This window comes from Pipistrellus kuhlii, unplaced genomic scaffold (assembly GCF_014108245.1).
Source record: "Pipistrellus kuhlii isolate mPipKuh1 unplaced genomic scaffold, mPipKuh1.p scaffold_m20_p_22, whole genome shotgun sequence".
Lineage (NCBI taxonomy): Eukaryota > Metazoa > Chordata > Mammalia > Chiroptera > Vespertilionidae > Pipistrellus > Pipistrellus kuhlii.
The window spans coordinates 4,705,802-4,725,731 of NW_023425521.1; the positions used below are offsets into that span (position 1 = coordinate 4,705,802).

At 56.2% G+C, this 19,930-nt stretch overlaps 1 protein-coding gene across 16 annotated transcripts; it reads left to right on the forward strand.

Moving 5' to 3' along the window:
* The first annotated feature begins 2,823 nt into the window (after positions 1 to 2,823).
* Positions 2,824 to 18,608, forward strand: ETV4 (ETS variant transcription factor 4). 16 transcript variants are annotated; one of them, XM_036451228.2, is made up of 13 exons: positions 2,828 to 3,040; positions 3,589 to 3,699; positions 3,888 to 3,981; positions 4,200 to 4,247; positions 11,455 to 11,508; positions 12,959 to 13,082; positions 13,771 to 13,932; positions 14,132 to 14,391; positions 16,412 to 16,486; positions 16,640 to 16,708; positions 16,875 to 17,047; positions 17,308 to 17,409; positions 17,725 to 18,608. In XM_036451228.2, exons 2-13 carry the CDS (start codon positions 3,640 to 3,642, stop codon positions 17,947 to 17,949), a joined length of 1,446 nt encoding a protein of 481 aa, XP_036307121.1. In that variant the 5' UTR covers positions 2,828 to 3,040; positions 3,589 to 3,639; the 3' UTR covers positions 17,950 to 18,608. The 16 variants fall into 16 exon arrangements, with proteins under 16 accessions (XP_045442186.1, XP_045442185.1, XP_045442179.1 ...); XM_036451225.2 differs by having other exon boundaries at positions 2,829 to 3,040; positions 12,956 to 13,082; XM_036451230.2 differs by having other exon boundaries at positions 2,829 to 3,040; positions 12,956 to 13,082; positions 13,789 to 13,932.
* Positions 18,609 to 19,930: the final 1,322 nt, after the last annotated feature.

A 19,930-nucleotide genomic window follows, 5' to 3' on the forward strand; every position in this document is an offset into this window, starting at 1 on the left:
GACATTCTGTCTTCCCTTCACAGTCAGGTTGTCCAGGTCACCCCGTCCCCAGCCGCTGCCCTATCTGGGGGCCTCAGGGGGGAACCTGCTTCTCTAAGGCACCCTGAGCCTCTCAGTCTGATCCTGGGGCCTCACCCAGCTTCTCCTCCCTTCACAGCCCCAGCTAGGCCTCAGGCTACCTTGGTCTGAACATCTGCATATCTAAGACCCACATTTACATTTTGTAACTTAGACTCCTGGGAAACTGGTCAGATAACAGTTCCAACATACCAGAGGGGAGGAAACCCCACCAAAGCTGGGATGGGAGGTGTCAGGTAGGCTGCTGTGTGCGTCCAGGAGGATACTGTGAGCATCCTTCATCCGGGTGTGTCTATGGGTGTGCTCTGGCCCAGGCTTGTCCTCCATCTGGTTTGTTGTGTCTTCTCTCTAAGAGCAGTCTTTGTGCCTGTGGGTCTGGTTGGGGTGTCCTCAGTCTACTGAGTGGACCCTTGGGGGACCTTTGAGGCCTCAGTTTCCTCATTTGTAAAATGGGGGCAACGCCTCACAGGACTGCTGTGAGGCCTGCGTGAGTTCACGCAGGTCCAGCCCTGGCAGCAGAGCACGGCTGAGTGGGAGTTGGTCATTGTAATGTGACGCCAACAGAAACCTCCAGCCCCTCTCTTCCTTCCTCTCCCCAGCTACCTCGAACCCTGGGAGAGGCGCAGATGGTCCCCCGGGAGAGCTCACGGTGATGAGCCTGGGTGTTGGTGAATTGGAGGCCAGCTGACAGCAGCGGCAGCAACAGTGGCACCTTTTCTTACTCTGAGCCTGAGCCAGAGCCAGAGGAGGAGGTCCCTGCATGGGGAGTGGGCATGAGCCAGGGGCCCCCCTCAGAAACAGCTGGGAACCCCTAAAAAAAAACCAACCTGAGTGCCCACTTTGGGACCCACCAGAATTTTCTTCATTGTCTTGGAGCCGTGTCAGAGCTGCCTTCGGGAAGAATCCTCTGTCCTCCTCCCCCACGTCTCCTGGCCCGGAGACGTTACAAACTCCTCCCCGAACTGGTTCCATCCAGCCCAGAGCTGGGATTTGCTTGAGCTTGTCTCTCCTCCTTTGGGCAGGGTGCCTGCTAAGTTACATTCGTCTTGCCTTTCTTGTCCCTATTTACCAAACACGTATCTCATGAGACCCCCTAAGCATGAAGCAGGCTGGGAGGAGAATTTCAGAGGCAAACGGACCTCCTTCGGGCCCCGGAGAAGTCTTCATCCTTAGGGACGACTAGACCATGAGGCAGAATAACAGGCAGCCCTGTCGGAGACCCAGGCAGGAATGTGGTGCGTCCTTAAGGGATTGATTTAGACTGCCTGGCAGGCTTCCTGGAGGAGGGGCAGCAGACACGAGCCTTAAAGAACATCTCAGCAGAGAAGAGAGGGACATTCATTTTCATTGGCCCAAGATGATCTCATGGAATGAGCCCTAAACCGGTGCTGGAGTTTCGGTGTTTCAGTCCCCGCTCTGACCCTGACCAGAGGAAAGAGCTCAACGTATCATTTCCTTCTCAGGACCTCCCGGTGCCTCCTCTGTAAAGTGGGCCGTTGGATTAGATGGATTTGAAAGCAGCCACTAGTGACCTGGGGATTGGCCAGTCTCTTGTGTGTATCACAAACAGGCAGCAAGCAAAACCCGGCTCTCCTCAAAGACGTGCATCCACGTTAGACCCAGAGAATTGTCTCTGGAAAAATAAAAAGGCCGGGCGGGGGGGGGGGGGGGTCATGTCCCGTGTGTCCCCCTGGCTGCAGCCTCAGCAGCCCAGCTCCCACGTGCTTGATTTGGGCACAGCTGTTTGCCTGGCACCCAGCATTGTGTCTGGCACCATAAATGTTTACTGAATAAAGAGAATAAATGAGGTGACAGAGATAATTGCCAGATTTTTTTGGCTGGAACAGGAATCAGTCCTACCCCCCCAGAACATCAGATTCCTTTGGGCTTTGGCTCCTTAATCCGCGTGTGTGTAAGAGGAAAGATGGCTGAGGGGAGCTGACCTTTCTGAGGTCCACGCTGGGGCCTCTGCCGCAATTACTAGAAAGTGGGTCACGCAACTGCTCTGCAGAGCACAGACCCTTGAGGAAGAGCCTGGATTACACGCCGGCTCACATTTACGGAGTGCCCACTGTGTATTAGTTGTTGTCACGGAGCTTTAGTTTATTTCATTGTGGCCTCAAAGGGCTGGCTGTACAGGAGGACGTGGGCGATGGGGAACCGTAAACCCCAGCAGCCGAGTGACCTCAGCCAAGTCACCGCCCCTCTCGGGGTGTCCATTTTCCATCTCCGCAAAATGGAGACAATAGAGCCACCTCGCCAGGTTATGGGGATGAAATGAGCACGTGGAAGAGGAGCGTTTCATAAGCGCTAATTATTACTGCTCCTCCGGGCACACAAGTCCGCTCACCTCCCCCCCAGGGCGCCTACGCAGACATGATCACACTCCCACGTCCATGCAGAGGCACAGGGACGCGGGCAGACGCCAGCGGAGGGGCTCGCCGAGCCTCAGACCCAGGGCCGCCGCCGAGCCCCTCGGAGGAGCCATCGAGTCCTCGGCGTCCCTCTTTCCCTCTCGGCTCTTTCTGAATGAACTCCGGCCGCGAGTTTATTTTTTTATGAATGAGAGCCCGGGCAGTGAATGAAGCCAGGAAGCAGCCCCTGCTTTCTGATTGGCCGCCGCGACTGGGAAACTCCGCCCCTCGACTTGGCCCTGCGAGTCTCCGGATTGGCGGACGCTCCCGGCCCTGGGGTTTCATTCACAAAAGTCAATGAAACAAAGGGAACGGGTTTGGGGGGGGAGGGGGCCAGGGGGAGAGAGCCTGGGCCGAGAGGCAAGGGAAATGCACCAATCGGCGGCTCCCCCGGGCACACAACTGTCCGCCGCGCCCGGAAAACTAGCTCGTGCGCTGGGGACCCGAGGCCCGGGCCGCCGCGCTCCGGCCTAGCCCCGCGGCCTCGCCGCCGCCCCGGAGCATGCCCAGGACCCCCCGCGTCTCCAGCACAGGAGCCCCGGCCTCAGGTGAGGCTGCGGGAGGAAGAGGGAGGGACTCTCTGCCCGCGATCCCCTGCCTCGCCTTCAACACACACACCCCCACGCTCTCACTGCCACCCCCACAGATTCCAGGGCGGCGGTGGGAGGGAGGCGCTGGGAATTCAGGGCTGGAGGGGGCGCGGGAGTTGTGGGCGTGCGGATGGTGCGCGCCCTGCCCGCTCCTCCGTGCGCGCGCGCGCGCACACACACACACACACACACACACACACACACACGCACACACGCACGTCTTATGTAACCGAGCCCGGGTAGAGCAGGGCTGCAGAAAGCAGCCGAAACCGCGAGCCCGGCCGGCTCCCGGGAGCAGGTGGGACCTCCTCTGGCGGGAGGGGAGTGGCGACGGCGCTCCGAGCTCGGCAAGCGAAACCCCACCAATCGCCCGAGTGAGTCGGAGAAGTTTTGCCCGTCGGACTCAGAGCCTGGGGACGGTCCCCTCTCCCCGTTGCCCTTACCTACCCACCCCGCCCCGCTGCTTTCCCTGGACGGTGTGCGAACGCAGCCCGCCCCCCTCCCAGGTCTCTGCCCCCGCGCGGGGCCCGGGCCTCGCAGCCGGAGGGAGCGGCCGGATGGAGCGGAGGATGAAAGGCGGATACTTGGACCAGCAAGTGCCCTACACCTTCTGCAGCGTGAGCGCCGCGCCCGCCTCCACGCCCGGGGGCCCCCGCCCTGCACCTCGCCCCGCAGCCCCTGCCCCAAGGCCCCAGGGGGTCGGTCCGGGGTTGCCCGGCCCCTGAATTACCCCGAGAACCCCGTCCCGCCGCCTAGACCAGCCGACCTCAGGGTGATGAAGGGGCATTCTTCTCCTTCCCCGTAGAAATCTCCCGGAAATGGGAGCTTGCGCGAAGCGCTGATGGTCCCGCAGGGGAAACTCATGGACCCCGGCTCCCTGCCGCCCCCCGACTCCGAAGGTAAAGAGCCGGAGAGAGCACCGCTCCCCTCCCGCCACACAGCCCTCCCCAAAGGGCCGATCCTGGAGCCCCCACCCTTTGTGCCAAAAAGACTCGCCCTCCTCCAAGGGACTCGGGTCACTCTTGGCCCCAAGGGGGGTCGCCGGGCTCGCTGGGGCTCCCCCTCTCTCACCATCACCTCCACCTCACCTTCTCCAATTCCATTATTCACCCCTCAGATCTCTTCCAGGATCTAAGTCACTTCCAGGAGACGTGGCTCGCTGAAGGTGAGTAGTCCTATGACCTTTCCCATTACTGAGGTGTGTGTGTGTATGGGGGGCGGGGGTGCTCTCAACCCCGCTATTCCAACCCAGCCCACTTCCTCTCTCGCTGGCCTCAGAAGCTCTCCAGTGCCCCCTCCCCAAGGCCCCTGCCTTTCTGGTCCCCAGCGCCCAGCATGGACACTTATATTGATATTTATTTTCTCTGCCCTGAGCAGGGCTTGTGTAACTAGGCCTGGGGATGAATCAGACCATTGTGTGGGGTATTTGCTTATTTGAATGGAACTTGGCTCCAGGCCCGTTTTCCTGGTTGAAATTTTCATTTGCAAAGTTTATTTGGCAGCGGCCGCCGGGCTGAGGTGTGTGTTGGGGCGTTGGGGGGAGGGGTGTGAGGGACAGGAAGATGAGGAGAAAGAGCAATTAATTTGTTACGTATCTTCAGGAGTTGCCAAAACATTGGTTTTTACCTAAATTCTTGCTTCCTCTGCTTCCCAATTCCCAGTTGCCAAACAACGTTCTGTCTGAGCCAAAAGAATAACAAACGTTTAAATTAATTATTTTTGCAGCGCTTTGTCAAAGAGGACTCTGAGGCCCCCCTTCCCCCTAATAGCCTTGATTGTAATTCTGATGGCAACGGCTCCTCCTTTCCCCTGAATCCCTCCTCCCCAGGCAGATTCCCCCACTTGTGTGTGGTGGGTAGCTGTAGCTGCAAGCTGGCAGAGGTGGGGTCAGGAGCTGGGCCTTGGCTCAGTGGGGAGCGTTCCGGGATCTCCTGGTTGGAGCCATTGGTGTGTTTTGGTGGGGCCTGAGGGTGTCACTGGTGGGGCTGCAGGCAGGAGGCCAATGGCGTTTAGTCTCTGAGGGGGAAGGGCCCATCTCAGGGTCCCTTATTTTAACTCTCTGGAAACCGAGAGACCTTTTCGAAGGCCTTTCTCTTCTTTAGAATCTCCCCAGCCCTCCGTCTGGGCATCCTTGGTGATTGTTTTAAAGCTCAAACCCTGCTCCTCCGGAACCCTCTATAAAGGCTTGGGGTAGGAAGGGAAGATTCCTGATTAGATCCTTGGAGTGAGACTACATCTGTCCTGACCAGTGTGGTATCCCCAAAAACACAGGTGTTACAGAATGACTACTTCGCATAGAGCAAGTGCTGGAAACACTTTGTGGAATTCGTGGCTCTCTGGGGGCTCTGGGGTACCGTGCACACCTTCCAGACTCAGCAAGCCCCGGGTGCCCAGCTGCGAGCTACAGGCAGAGCTATGCCCAGCCCGCCCAGCCTCCTCCCGAGGTCCCAGGGTTCCGGAGCTGTGCTGGCGCTGGGGAACGCAGAGGTGTCAGTTTCCACGTCTCTCAAAGACTTCCTTTCCCAGCGCCTGATCTCCGTCTGGCTCACCAGGCTCCTTGTCTGTCTGTCTGTCAGCTGAGGGGCCCAGCGCTCCCCGCAGTGGAGCTGAGATCTAGGAGTGGGCTCAGAGGCTGGCATGTGGGCAGCCGCTGGCCCACTGGTGCCCGGGGTGGAATGGGAAGGAGAGGAAAATGTTCTCATCATCGTCTCTCCACCTCGGAAGCCCCACCCCTTGGCGGAGGGGGTCCGGGGACTGTACGTGTGTCTCTCTGCGTGTGTCAGTGTGACGGTGAGCGTTGGCGCTTCATGCTGCTGTCCTGCAAGTGTCTGTGCATTTAAATCCAGTGGGTGGGGAGGTGGGGGTGGGGATCGTAGGACGGAGAGGTGGGGGGACGCGAGCGCTGGGATCTCCTTGGTTCCCTCTCCTTCCTTCTGAGGGAGCAGCTCAGGTTCCCAGCTGGCGATGGATGGCCAGGCCTGAGGGGGGGATGCTGAGGCCGCTTGCTCCTTCGCATTCTCTCTGTGGAGACAGATGCAGCTGCCGGGGCCCTGTCCCCCTGCTCCACCCCAGCACCACCCCAGCCTCCTCTCCTGCCTCTTCCCACCAGGTCAGTGGCCCCTGCCGCCCAGGGGGAGCTTTGGGGTGGCAGGGAGGGGCCAGCCCCTTTGGAAACCTGCCAGAAATGGGGCTGGAGTCCAACCGGCCTCCCTCAGCCTGAATTTTTCCTACAACCCCAATTTGGAAAGCAGCAGCAGGTCCTTGTAGTGTGTGGGGGGGGTGGGGGGGAGGGATTGGGGTTGCGAGGATTGTGAAACAGTCCATGGATGCCCAGGTTGGATCCAGGTCGATGTGATTGTGGGTTCAGAGTCTGTCCGGTCATCATTGGGGGTGAGTGTGAGTGGGGTTCTGTAGGGGCAGGCAGTTCAGCTGTCTTTGGGGCTGGGGTTTTTCTAGACAGAGCAAAGGGGGGTACAGTGAGTCCAAGAGGGCATTCTGGTTTCGGGGTGCCGGGATCTGTTGAGTTGCCGGAGAAAGGATCCGGCTGCTGTCCGGAAACGCAGGCTCAGAGGCTGAGCCCACGCCTCGCTGGTTATGGCAAAAGGTGTGTTGCTTTGGGTCCAGGGTTGCTTTCCCGGCTTGTGGGGGGCCTGGGTCGGTGTAAGGCACGCTGACTCCGGGCCATCGATGGCCTTTGTGTGGGTCCGCGGAGCCGAGGAGCTCTGCAGAGGAATTGCAGGGGGCCTAGAGCTCTCTGACACGGTCAAATGTTGGGGTGTGCCATACACAAAGGAATGTGGGTTTTTCTAGAAAGAGAATGATCCTTGCCTTTATGAGATTCTCAGAGGTGGGTCTCTGCTCCCTTTTTCCTAAGAATCACTGCTCTCAGCCCCCCCGCCGCCGAGGTCTCCAGTCCCCTTGCCCTTTGGTTTCCATTGTCTTTGTAAACCCAAAGGAGACCCTTTGTGGGGAGGGTGTGCATGGGGGTGGGGGCTTTTACTCTTGTGTTGCCGTGAAATAAAGGAATTGGGGGGGGGGGGGAGGGTGAATCCCTGGATATGCCCGTCAGAGCCTTAGCATGTCTGTGGGGAGAGATGGGGTTAATCCCATCCCCCAGTCTTTTAGCGACAATACCTCCTACATGTTTCTGGCTCCATCTCTTCTAGAAGGTTCCTGGGGACAGAGGTCTCCTCCACAGGCACAGAACTGGTTCCTTCCCGAACACAGGATGGGGGCAGGATAAGGGTGGGAGCTGAGGCCAGTGTTGACACAAAGGAGCAGAAGCTTTGGGGAGTGGCCCCCCGCCTCTCCACTAGGATTCCTTAAAAGGCCCCTTCCTCCTGTGATTGGACCCCGGGAGGGGAGATGGTGCTGGGGCTTACGTGATGCTGGTGAGAGGCTCATCTGAGGTGGAATTAGCTGCTTGGGAAGTCCCCAAGCCCCTCCTCTCCTACTAGCCCCAGCCTCCTGGTGGGAAGGATGTGCCCTAAAAATTCTCTCTTTGGGCATTTTGCTGGCTTGGCACATTTCCCATCCTTCAGCACCTGCCATGCCCTCAGGCAGATAACCGCGACCTTAGTGCCAGGGTGGGGTTGGGGGAAGACTGGCACACTGGCTTGGCAGCCAAAACTCAGCCAAGTTAACAAATAAATAAAGAATGGCATACACTCAGGACCAAACATGGTCACTAGAAATCTGCTCTCCAGGAAGGTGAGGTGCAGTGTTAAAAGTTACTGTTTCTATTTCTTTTTGTTGTTGTCAGTCCTCACCCCGGCATATTTTCCCACTGATTTTTTTAGAGAGAGTAGAAGGAAGGGGGAGAGACAGAGAGAGAAACATGGATGTATCAATTGATTGCCTCCCGGGTCGAGCCTGCAACCGAGGTACCTGCCCTTGACCGGAATCAAACCCGGGATCCTTCAGTCCACAGGCTGATGCTCTACCCACTGAGCCAGACCGGGCAGGGCCTCCTGTCCCTATTTCTATCTTTGTTAACAGTTTCTGAGCAACTGCGGCCCTGCCCCGCCCCTTTGGGAGAAGCCAGTGAAATAGGGAAGGGCCAGTCGGGGACTGGGCTTCATGCCACAGCCCGGTTGCCTCCACTGACTTCTCCTGGCCCCGGGAAGAGGATGGCACGGCCTCCTCTGGAGGGTGGTCTGTGTGCGGGGGTGGCCATCAGCCCCCGGGACTGCTGTGGAGCGGAGGTCTGGCCACGTCTTCAGGCCTGGGCAGAAGGGAGGGCAGGGCGAACCCTAGGGCTCTCGTGTGAGCTGGCACGTGACGTCAGTGGGAGATGCCCCAGCCGTCACCTCAGAGGAAAGCAGCAGCTAACGAAGCCCCAGAGGGGACTCAGGTGCGTCAGCCTCCCCTGGGGGGTCTGCACCCCCCGCCTCTGCCCGCAGGCCCCGCCTCGCGTACGCAGCAGGGAGGGAAATGCTGCTCATCCTGCTCCCGTTACCCCCGTCCAGTCCCCTGGGGCTGGGCCAGAGGACACGGCATGGATGAACGTGGGTCTGCACCAATCTTGCCCATGCTTAAGGCACTTGTTAAAAATAAAGCTGCCTATGCCGAATCCAGTTTGGCTCAGTGGGTAGAGCATCAGCCTGCGGACTGAAGGGTCCCAGGTTCGATTCCGGTCAAGGGCATGTACCTTGGTTGCGGGCGCATCCTTAGTGGGGGGTGTGCAGGAGGCAGCTGGTCGATGATTCTCTCTCATCGATGTTTCTAACTCTCTATCCCTCTCTCTTCTTCTCTGTGAAAAATCAATAAAATATATTTAAATTAAAAAATAAATAAAACTGCCTATGGAATGAGACTTGGGGGTGGCTTGGAATCCCTGTTTTAACAATGTGCCCAGACTCTTGATCCGGGCCAGTCAGGAAACGGTTGCTTTTGTGCCGGAGTGGGGCTTCCGGAAAGACATGTGCTCCCTGTGTGTGTGTGTGTTTGTTTTTGTCAAGGGATGTCGTGTCCTACTGACTTACTTGATCGCTTTAGAATTGTTTTACGTTGAGGTTTCATCAACTCTTTAGCTGCTGGTGGCTCCTGATTCTTAAACCCCCCTCTGCCCAATCTCTCTGTCAAGAAGTCATCTGCCTATAAACATCCATTTTAGGATCTAAACATCTATTTTAATAAAACTCTTGAGCTTTAAAGAGTGGTGTACACTCAAGACCAAACATGATATTTAAAGCAAGTTGGTGAAGAATTTCCCTGCCACCGCCTAACGTGTGCCACGTGAGAAGGGTTTTCCTGGAGGACCTGCCTCTAATGGTACCTGGTGGTGGAGAGAGGGGAGCCCTCAGGGTGAGGAAAGGCTGGTTGGCTGGTTGGTTGGCTGGTTGGTTAGGATCTCTTCCTTCTTGCTCCCAGGCCTACCATCCCGGCTCCCACCAGCCTGAGGACAGAAGTCATTCTATCTTTATTCACAGAGTTGACAAATAACGCATGGAGAGCCTATTGTGAGCCAGACCCCATTCCTGTGGCACTGGGGGATCAGATGAACAAGACAGATAAGCTGAAACCGGTTTGGCTCAGTGGGTAGAGCGTCAGCCTGTGGACTGAAAGGTTCCGGGTTTGATTCTGGCCAAGGGCATGTACCTTGGTTGCGGGGCACATCCCCAGTAGGGGAAGTGTGCAAGAGGCAGCTGATCGATGATTCTCTCTCATCGATGTTTCTAACTCTCTATCCCTCTCCCTTCCTCTCTGTAAAAAATCAATAAAATATATATATATATATATATATATATATATATATATATATATATATTTTTTTATTATTATTATTATTATTTTTTTAAGACAGATAAGCCCCATCCCCTCAGCAAGCTTGCCTTCCTGGTAGAAGAGACGGACAATAAATACGTGAACATAGTTAATAAGTTAAGGTTCCCATGCCTTGCTGGGGAAGAAATAAAATGGATGCGAGAAAGGAGTGGGAGGGAGACCTCTGGGCTGGGTGGTCAGAGAAGACCTCTGAGGAGGTGACAACGTGAACTAAAACTTTGGTGGCCAGAAAAAAAATAGGCAGACAAAGATCTGGGGAAGAGGGATCAAGCTGACGAGCTTTGAAAAGAGACCTGCACAGGCAGGTCAAAGAGGTAACGCATCAGACCATGAGGGGCCTTGGAGGCCGAGGGGAAGAGTTTGGGGTTCACACTTTAAGCGGGAGAGCGAAGGGATTTGACTTCTGTGGCCCTGACAGCTATGTGGAGAACACCTGACTAGCAGGTGAGAGTGGAATTTTGATTAGAGGCTGTGGCTGAAATCACCAAGGAAGATACTATGGAGCCTTCGCAAACGGGGTGTCTAGTTGTACAGGCGAGAACGAGTGAGGGTGTTCTCCAGCCGTCTCCTTGGACCCCCACCCTTACCAGCCATTCCTGATTCTGATCATCTTATCCATCAGCCTCTCCACGGTCTAACCTGAGAGCAGTCTCCTTGGGTACCAGCCCCTCACCTTTGAGCCCCTCTCTTCTTGGCCTATCAGGAAGTTGTTCTTGGTGTCTTCCTTTTCCCTTCCTGTTATAACCTAGTCTTGAGAGAGGGGCAAACCTGGGCAAAGACTCTGGAGTCAGGGGAGGTACTCAGCGGTAGACCCACCTGAAGGAGTTGGTGAGACCAGGATAAGGACTATGAATCAACCCAGATGTCCAGGTTGGAGGCCATGGGTGAGCTACTGTTCTAGTTTAGTTTTGCTGCCGAAATCCCAAACCCAGCGCCACCCACGCTGGCACACTGGGAATGCTCCTTGAGAACTTCCAAGCTTGGGAGCCCCTCTCTCTCCTAGCTGCACATCAAAGGGATGAGGCCCTGACCTCCCAGGGTCCCCAGCCTCTTCCCCTCCATTCTCATCCCTTTTTTTTAACCTGCCTCCAACCACCCTCTTTTCTCCGTTCCATCTCTTCCTGGGATCTAGAGTTCTAGATTTCACTTTGTAGGTTGTATACAATGCAGATTCCTGCCCAGAGTCAGAATCTCCCCTGTGATTCAAAGTCCACTCCTTGTCATGCCTGCCCATCCCAGAGGTGACTGCTGTTGCTTTGAGAGGGCTTTGTAAACTCTGAGGGGCAGGGCTGTCTTCACTGCGGAAACATGGAGGGAACAAAGACAAAGCATCTAGGAAAAGACTGGAATCTGCTCAGACAGGTTCTGAGAATCTGCAGCCTCTCCCCTCCAGGGTCTTAATGGAGCCAGAGATGGAGGGCGCTAGGACCTGGTGCAGAGTTGCCTTTATTTCTAGGAAGGCAGTTTTGGGGTGGGTGCTGATCTGCTGGGCTGCTTTAATGGTATCTCCCAGGGGCTGCCATCCAAGGCCCAACCCCCACCCCCTCAACCCCCAATCTAAACTTACCTTTGACCTCTCTTCGCAGCTCAGGTACCAGATAGTGATGAACAGTTTGTTCCTGATTTCCATTCAGAAAACTGTGAGTAGAGGGCCCTGGGTAGAGGGGATGGAGAGTGGGGAAGGACAGGAAATGAGTCACAGGAACAGAGAATCACAAAAGAGCAACTTGTTCTCTCCTAAAGAGAGGGGTGGAGGGCAGGGCTCCCCATTCTCGGGTTTGGACTCCAAGACCAAGGCAGTTGCTGGGACGCGAAGACCTTGGCTCCAATGGGGCTTTCTCCCTCTTAGCTGTGTGGCCTCGGAGCAGACACTTCATCTCTCTGGTCCTCCATCCCCTGGTTTCCGAAGTGGGCAGGCCTGGGCCAGTTCAGCAGGGTCCAGCTCAATCATTCCACGTTACTTTCATGCAACTTGGGAGCTATTTTGTGCCCCCCAACCCATTAGCAATGTTTGTAGACATTTTTGGTTGCCACACTGGAACTAGGTGCTACCGGCCCCTAGTGGGGAGAGTATGGTGGGATGCTACTAAATACCCTATACCTGTGGTCTGCAAACTGCGGCTCGCCAGCCACATGCAGCTCTTTGGCCCCTTGAGTGTGGCTCTTCCTCAAAATACCACGGCCTGGGCGAGTCTGTTTCGAAGAAGTGGCGTTAGAAGAAATTTAAGAAATTTGGCTCTCAAAAGAAATTTCTATCATTGTACTGTTGATATTTGGCTCTGTTGACTAATGAGTTTGCCGACCACTGCCCTATACAATGCTCAGGAGATACCCCCACCCCCACCCCCCAACAAAACAATATCTGGCCCAAATGTCAATAGTTCCTGCTATAATGTCAGATACTTAGCTCTCAATTGTTTCCCTCAATGAAATGAAACAGGGCACACATACCCGAAAACAGCAGATAACAGATGGGGCTGATAGTAGGCATTTGACCCGGCTGCAGTAGGACAGAGCCTCACACTCTGCCAGCTTGGACCCAACTTGTTGCTCCTCCGCCTGGTGGCTGGAGTTTGTGGACCCAGCAGGGGCCACAGGCCAGGCCCATGTTCACAGATAATTAGGAGTCTGTGTCTAGTGCTCGTCAGCTGACATGTGAGTGGCTCACATCCAGCCTCCACCAGAAAGAGAAAGATTCTTTACAGCCCCAAATAAGAAAGCATCCCTCTCCCTCGGAATTTTCCAGGGCGCTCAGGAAAACCACAGGCCCGAGATTCAAAGTGCTCGCCCCTACAAAGGTGTCTTTTTGGGGTGGGTTTTGGATTGCATGAAATGTTGAACTCGGGACCATTTCTTCGGTTAATATTAGACATTTTCCCGATGGGTAAAACTAGACATAACGTACAAGTAGCCAAACCGCTTAATGCTTAAACGTGTGTGACTATAGCTCTCTGGACACGGAGACCCAGAGCAGGGACCAGGCTGTGCCGGTCCCCCAGCCGGTCCTCGGAGAGCAGCTAGTGGAGGAAGCTCTCACTGCCTCTTCTGAGACACTCTGCCCGCTCTGCCCCCCTTCCGCCCCCACAGTAGCTTTCCACAGCCCCACCACCAGGATCAAGAAGGAGCCCCAGAGTCCCCGCACAGACCCGGCCCTGTCCTGCAGCAGGAAGCCGCCTCTCCCCTACCACCATGGCGAGCAGTGCCTTTACTCCAGGTGAGGGCCGCCCCGGCGACGGAGGAGGGAGGGGCACTCGAGAGCAGAGGCAGCGGTTGCAATGAAATGCACGTGAGCTGAAACCGGTTTGGTTCAGTGGTAGAGCGTCAGTCTGCGGACTGGAGGGTCCCGGGTTCGATTCCAGTCAGGGGCATGTGCATTGGTTGCGGGCACATCCCCGGTTGGGGGTGTGTGCAGGAGGCAGCTGGTCGATGTTTCTCTCTCATCGACGTTTCTAGCTCTCTGTCCCTCTCCCTTCCTCTCTGTAAAAATCAATAATAAATAAATAAATAAATAAATAAATAAATAAATGCACGTGAGAGGACAGAAAGGATTTCCGAGCTCCCAAAAGGGAGCGGTGCAGGGAGGGTATCGTCCGAGCAGTTAGGAGTGGGTCCCAGGGTTATGTGCGAAGGCTGGCCACGTTTGTTCCCACTGAAGAAGCCCAGTCAGTGGCTCTGGGCTGGGGGGCAGTGTGCTCAAGACCACACCCCGCGTCAGCATGTACAAAGGGTGGAAAAGTTCATTCGGGGCCTTGTCTGGCTCCTGCCATTCCTTTCCCGGCACCCTGTCCTCTTCCTTCTCCTATAACCCCGTGCCCTGACTTCTCTGGGGGTGGGTGAAGGGTTCGAAGATGCTCGCCTGGCTTTTCTGCCCCCCCTCACCCCTGTCTCCCCCTCAACTCCAGTGCCTATGACCCCCCTAGACAAATCGCCATCAAGTCCCCCGCCCCCGGTGCCCCCGGACAGCCGCCCCTGCCGCCCTATCCCCGGGCAGAACAACGGAGTTTCGTGAGATCCTCTGGCACCTCCCAGCCCCCCCCTGGCCATGGGTACCTCGGGGAGCATAGGTAAGGAGACCCCCCAGAATGGGAGCTGAGGGTCCTCCATCTGCCCTTTAGTGACCTGGTGTGGGGGAAGGGAGGGGGGGGGGATATTGACACCCACACCCACCCTGGAGCCCACTCTGCAAGCTTTGGGGGTGGCAGGCATGAGGAGGACTTCATCTAATGCTCTCCTCCTTCTCCATCCCCCCCTCCCCCGGTCCAGCTCCGCCTTCCAGCAGCCCTTGGATTTGTGCCACTCCTTCACCTCCTCTCAGGGAGGGGGCAGGGCCCCCCTCCCAACCCCCTACCAGCACCAGCTGTCGGAGCCCTGCCCACCCTACCCCCAGCAGAGCTTCAAGCAGGAATACCTTGACCCCCTGTACGAACAGCTGGCCATGGGCCAGGGTGGGGTCAATGGGCACAGGTACCCAGGGGCGGGGGTGGTGATCAAACAAGAGCAGACGGACTTCGCCTATGACTCGGGTAAGAGACATCTCAGGCGGGAGGGGGCGGGGTGAGCTTGCTGGGCGGGGTGGCATGTGATAACCCCCAGAACGTCTTTCCCCGAGTTCTTTACCTTCCTCTCTTTTTACTAGTTCGCAAAGCCAACCCATTCACTTCTTCATGGGATCGAAAGAATTGTCATTTTTTTCAGGCGGCAAGCTTATATTCAGATAAAAAAATACATGGGATGTAGGTCCTTACCCCTCAGGTAGCATGTGATGCAATAGGCAAGTTAAGCCATTTCTTTCTGTGTCTATTTAACAGGTGCCTGAGAGTTTAATTACCTGTAGAGTCCATAGTACTGGTGGAGGAGTATGAATTTGTGGATTTAGGGGATACAACGATTCATAGGTTGTTCTCAGTCCCAGGGATGCTTGACAATACGAAGGGAGCCCAGGGTGATTCATCAGTTGAGGGTTGACCCGTGAACCAGGAGGTCAGAGTTAAATTCTCAATTCGGGCTCGATCCCCAGTCTGAGATGTGCAGGAGGCAGCTGATCAATGGTTCTCTCTCATCATTGATGTTTCTCTCCCTCTCCTTTCCTCTCTTTAAAATCAATAAAAGCATATATATATATATATATATATATATATATATATTTTTTTTTTATTTTTTTTTTAATACGAAAGGATTTGAATGAAGAGAAACATGAACTTGAAACTAGCCAGGTTCCTAGTTCCCAGTTGGGACTCAGGGTTAATACAACCTGCTCAAGCCCGCCATCTTGGCCAGAGCTGGGTACCGGAAGTAGGGGCTGCTGTAAACTCTAGTTCCACCCTGTTTACCTGAGTGAGATGCACTCAGCCATATATTCATCAACAGCAGTAGTTTAAGGCCCCGAGTGCACAGGGATGGCCCTTCTCAGTGAGGAAGGGCCCAGAAAACCTTGGCTTGTTACACCGTTACTATCCCCAACTGAATTTCTATGCACACTTGCGTGAGGAAAATATCCAGCCATTAGAATAGGCTCAGAGCTGGCCAGAGCTTTCACATTTCCCCTTTTTCTGATGCACAACACAGTCTTTTAGGGGCAGGGGAACGAACCACAAAGCCCCAGGCTGCCTGAGTGAGGACCAGAAGGGCGCTCCTCTCCTCCACCGGGGCCTAAGCCTGAGCCACGCCTGGCAGGGAGATGCAGGAAAGCGGAGGGAGACGCTCTTGCCGCTGACCTTCAAAGGATGTAGACCGGAGGAGATCATGTTACTTGCCCTTGAACTCCCGCCCCTCCCCCTCCAGCTTCCTCTGAAAGGAGTCAGGAATTCCATTCACAAAATGGATGCATGAATGAGCCCACTCTCCCGCCTCCTCCCGGAGGTGTCAGGTTTCACCATCTCATTCATAGGTGGGAGTGGAGGGCCAAGGGGCTGGAACTTGAATGGGTGGCTTCACACCACCAACTCCTCCAGGTGGAGCGGGGATGTTTCCATCCTGTGGAATGGAATCCAACGGAGTGGAATGGGCTCTGCTGTCAGAGCTGTGGGGAGAAAACCCGGCCCAGTGCCCACTGCCTCTTCCTTAATTACAGATCCGTGCAGTCTCTCTCCCTCCCACCCACTCTCCTTTCCTCCATGGATTCCTCCCTCCCTCCCTCATATAGCACACTGGGCAGGGAATCTGACCTGCTGACCGGAGGTTAGCCATTCCAGGGGAGTCTTAGACATGGACACTGTACCCTTTCCCCGGAGGTTCATCGCTATCCCTCCCTCCTCCCCCCAAACTCACAGGAAACAGCTGCTCCCCGGAATCCTGGGCCTTGTGGAACAGCTTTACCCACCCCAGCTGCTGCCACCCCTGCCCTCTGGCTCAGCCCTCGAGCTGACGGGTTCCAGCCTCACACCCCCTCTGGGTGAACTTCCCCTGGGACCGGGGTAGGCAGGCAGGCAGCTGGGAACAGAGCCGGAAAGCAGGCTGGCAGGAAGTTCTTAAGTGCGTGTAGGCCTGCTGCCCCCACCTCCGCCCCAGCCACCGATAACATCACCCTTCTTCCTCTACCCCCAGATGTCCCTGGGTGTGCGTCAATGTACCTCCATGCAGAGGGTTTCCCCGGACCCTCTCCAGGGGACGGGACCATGGGTAAGGCAGCCCCCGCTCCCTGCCAAGTCCTCCAGGTTAAAAGGGGGTCCTGCCACGGGGGGAGGGTCTACAGACCAGGAATCCCTCTGGACACTCTGGGGTCTCGTCGGTGAACCCCCCCAGATCTGAGTGACCCCCACCTTCCTCCTCAAGGCTATGGCTATGAGAAACCTGTGCGACCATTCCCAGAGGATGTCTGTGTCGTCCCTGAGAAATTTGAAGGTCAGAGATGAGAGGGTCAGGTTTTTCTCGGTGCCCTCGGACTGTGTCACCTGGGAATCACTTGACATTTTCATGAGAAAGGGCCCGGAAAGGCCTCCGGGGAGAGAAGGTTGCCAGGGGGACCCAAAGGCGCAAGCCCTACACGCCCGTGCCCTGTGCTCCCCAGGAGACATCAAGCAGGAAGGGATGGGAGCATTCCGAGAGGGACCGCCCTACCAGCGCCGGGGTGCCTTGCAGCTGTGGCAGTTCCTGGTGGCCCTGCTGGATGACCCAACGAACGCTCACTTCATCGCCTGGACGGGCCGGGGGATGGAGTTCAAGCTGATCGAGCCTGAGGAGGTGGGCCTCTCCGATGTTCCCTCCCCTCCTTCCGACGGGTCTTGGGCCTGGCGATGAGAGAGCCTGGGAGCGGGTGGCATGGGTCTTCACCATCATCGTTGCCGAGTTCTTACCAAACCGGGGTCTCTGAGCCAGTGCTTATTTGCCTGACCCGCTCAGCATTGTGCACTGAAAACCTCCAGTGCTGTCTCTGACCTGCCGCTGACGTTTCCTCTGCTGAGCCAGCGTCGCCATCCCAAAATCCTCCTGTTTCCCCGCAGGTCGCCAGGCTCTGGGGCATCCAGAAGAACCGGCCCGCCATGAATTACGACAAACTGAGCCGCTCCCTCCGATACTATTACGAGAAAGGCATCATGCAGAAGGTCAAGGGCTAAGGGTCCGGGGACAAGAGGGTGGGGGCAGGGGGACAGAGGCGCCTTCTCGGGAGTTTGCAGGAGCAGATAGTGAGCCAGTCGGAAGGGACAAGAAATTGTGGACAATCCCCCCAAAAAAGTGCTAACCGTTAAGAAGTCCACATCATGGAGAGGTTGAGATCAGAGTTGAACCCCAGAAGGGAGCTGGCTGCTTAGAGGAAGGAGTATGGAGAGAAGTGAACTTCACACATCTGCCTAGGCCCCTTCCCCACCCCTGCACGGACCCGGAGACCGTTAGACGGACCCAGCCCTCTCTCCCCACAGGTGGCCGGAGAGCGCTACGTATACAAGTTTGTGTGCGAGCCTGAGGCCCTCTTCTCCCTGGCCTTCCCGGACAACCAGCGTCCAGCTCTCAAGGCCGAGTTTGACAGGCCGGTCAGTGAGGAAGACACAGTCCCTTTGTCCCACTTGGACGAGAGCCCCGCCTACCTCCCAGAGCTGGCTGGTCCCGCCCAGCCCTTTGGCCCTAAGGGTGGCTATTCCTACTAGCCCCGGGCGGCTGCTCCCTGGCCACCGGGGTGCTGTCCTGTGTACATAGAGATGAATCTGGTGTCGGGGAAACCCTCACTCTGAAACCCACAGATGTCTTGGAGCAGGTTCCCACTGGCCTATCCGCCGCCCTGGCCCAGACTCTGAGCTGTGCACCAGAGCCCATGGGAAGGACACGTGGAGACGCTGCAAGTGCAAGGTGGAGTCTCAGAAACTCCCGGGGGTCTCACCTCTGGCCTCTTCCTAGGTGCATCCTAAAGGCCCAAGCCCCGCCCCCGCCCCCATCGCAGAGAACAAGCGTTTGTTCTCTTCCGCGGGACCGAGAAGCGTCCCTACTGTATCCTGGTGGGGAGGACGCTCTGGGCTCCCCAGATCGCCCGCTGCAGGGAGGCAGAAGCCTGGATCTTGCACTCCACTCCAAGCTGTGGCCCTGGAGGGTCTTGCTTGTCAGTTCTTGGTGCTCTGTTGCCCAGAGGTGGGGGCGGGGGCGGGGGCGGGGGCGCTGGAGGAAGGAACCTGGGATGAGAGCAGGGATTGGGGCAGGGAGGCCTGGGTTCCTGCTCCGAGGGCCCTTTGCCTGTTCCTAGGCCCAGGCCTGGGCTATCACCTCCACCCCCACATCTGCCAGACCCTAATAAAGGCCCCCCTGCTTCTCCTGTCCTGTGTCCTCTTTGCTGCCAGGGGAGAAGGGCCCGGTTTAAAAGAGCTTGACCTTGAGGCAGAGGACCAGTTTGGGGTGTTTCCCTGACACAGTTACCAAATGATTCTTGGGAAAGGACAGTTCACCTTTTCCTCTGGAAAATGGGTTCATGGGCTCAGTGATCCTTTCCCCCTCCCAGGATTATTATGGGACGATCCCCAACTAATGTGCATAGCGCACTTTGTGATCTAGGCCAGTGCTTGGCCATCTCCCTGGGGGGGTAGGGCTCCTGGAGCGTGTTCAGGCAGGATTTGGCCTGTGGTTTGTGACCACAGTTGATCTGTGAACAGTGTGTTCCTCCTCCTGCCGTGGCTCCAGATTGCTGTTTCTGCTGAGGTTGGGGACAGAGTTTGGAGAGGGTCTGGAGAACGGGAAAAGACACCCAGACGAGGGTGAAGGGGCGCTGGAACAAGCCCTGGGTTCTGGCCAGTGTAGGAAAAGGACCCTAGAGCTTTGGGGGGAAGGTAAGTGGGAAACAGCAGGTTCTCCTTGCCCTGGAGCTGAGTTTTCGGAGGGGAGGAGGGGGGAGTGGGAAGGGAAAGGCTGAGAAAGCGGTGACACCTGGAGAAAGGAGTGTGACTATGAGTATGACCAAGGGGTTCTGGGGAGTAAGAGGGAGGCCGCTGTCCACCCAGGCCCTGTGCAAACAGCTTCCCAGGAGCCAGGCGCTCTCCAGTTAAATCCGAGCCATAGCCACGCTGAGGCTGGACTGCCCTGTCCTCCAGCGCCTGCCACACCTCACCTCAGTTCCTGCTCAGCACTAATGCTGACACCCAACAGTCCCCACAGGAAGGGATGCCTCTCAACCACCGCCTACAAATAAAAAGCAACATCTTATTCCTAGAAACAAAATATCAATGTACTGGTGTTTAAAATTTAGAGCAAGGAAAATAAAAATTTTAAGTAATATGTATATATATATATAATTTCATTCCATATTAAAGCCAGGATATCACAGCAAGGTGTAAAATTTGAATGGAAACAGGTCCTGAGCACCTGCACATGACACTGGGATTTAGATGAGAATCTGCATCACAGAAAACATCTCGCAGGCTGAGGCCTGTGACCTCTGGCCTCTAAAATGTTCATTAACAAGTCGCTCCCCACAACTCTGTTCACAGCTTTAAACTTGGAGGGGCACTGCTCCAGGGAGTCAGCTACAACACTCCCCACCCCCCTTCCCCCACCCCAACCCCAAGGAAATTCCTCAGGCCAAAGGAAAGAGCCAAAAAAATCGGGCTCCAGACTGGATGAAGGTGAACCGGGCCGAGAAGCCTGACC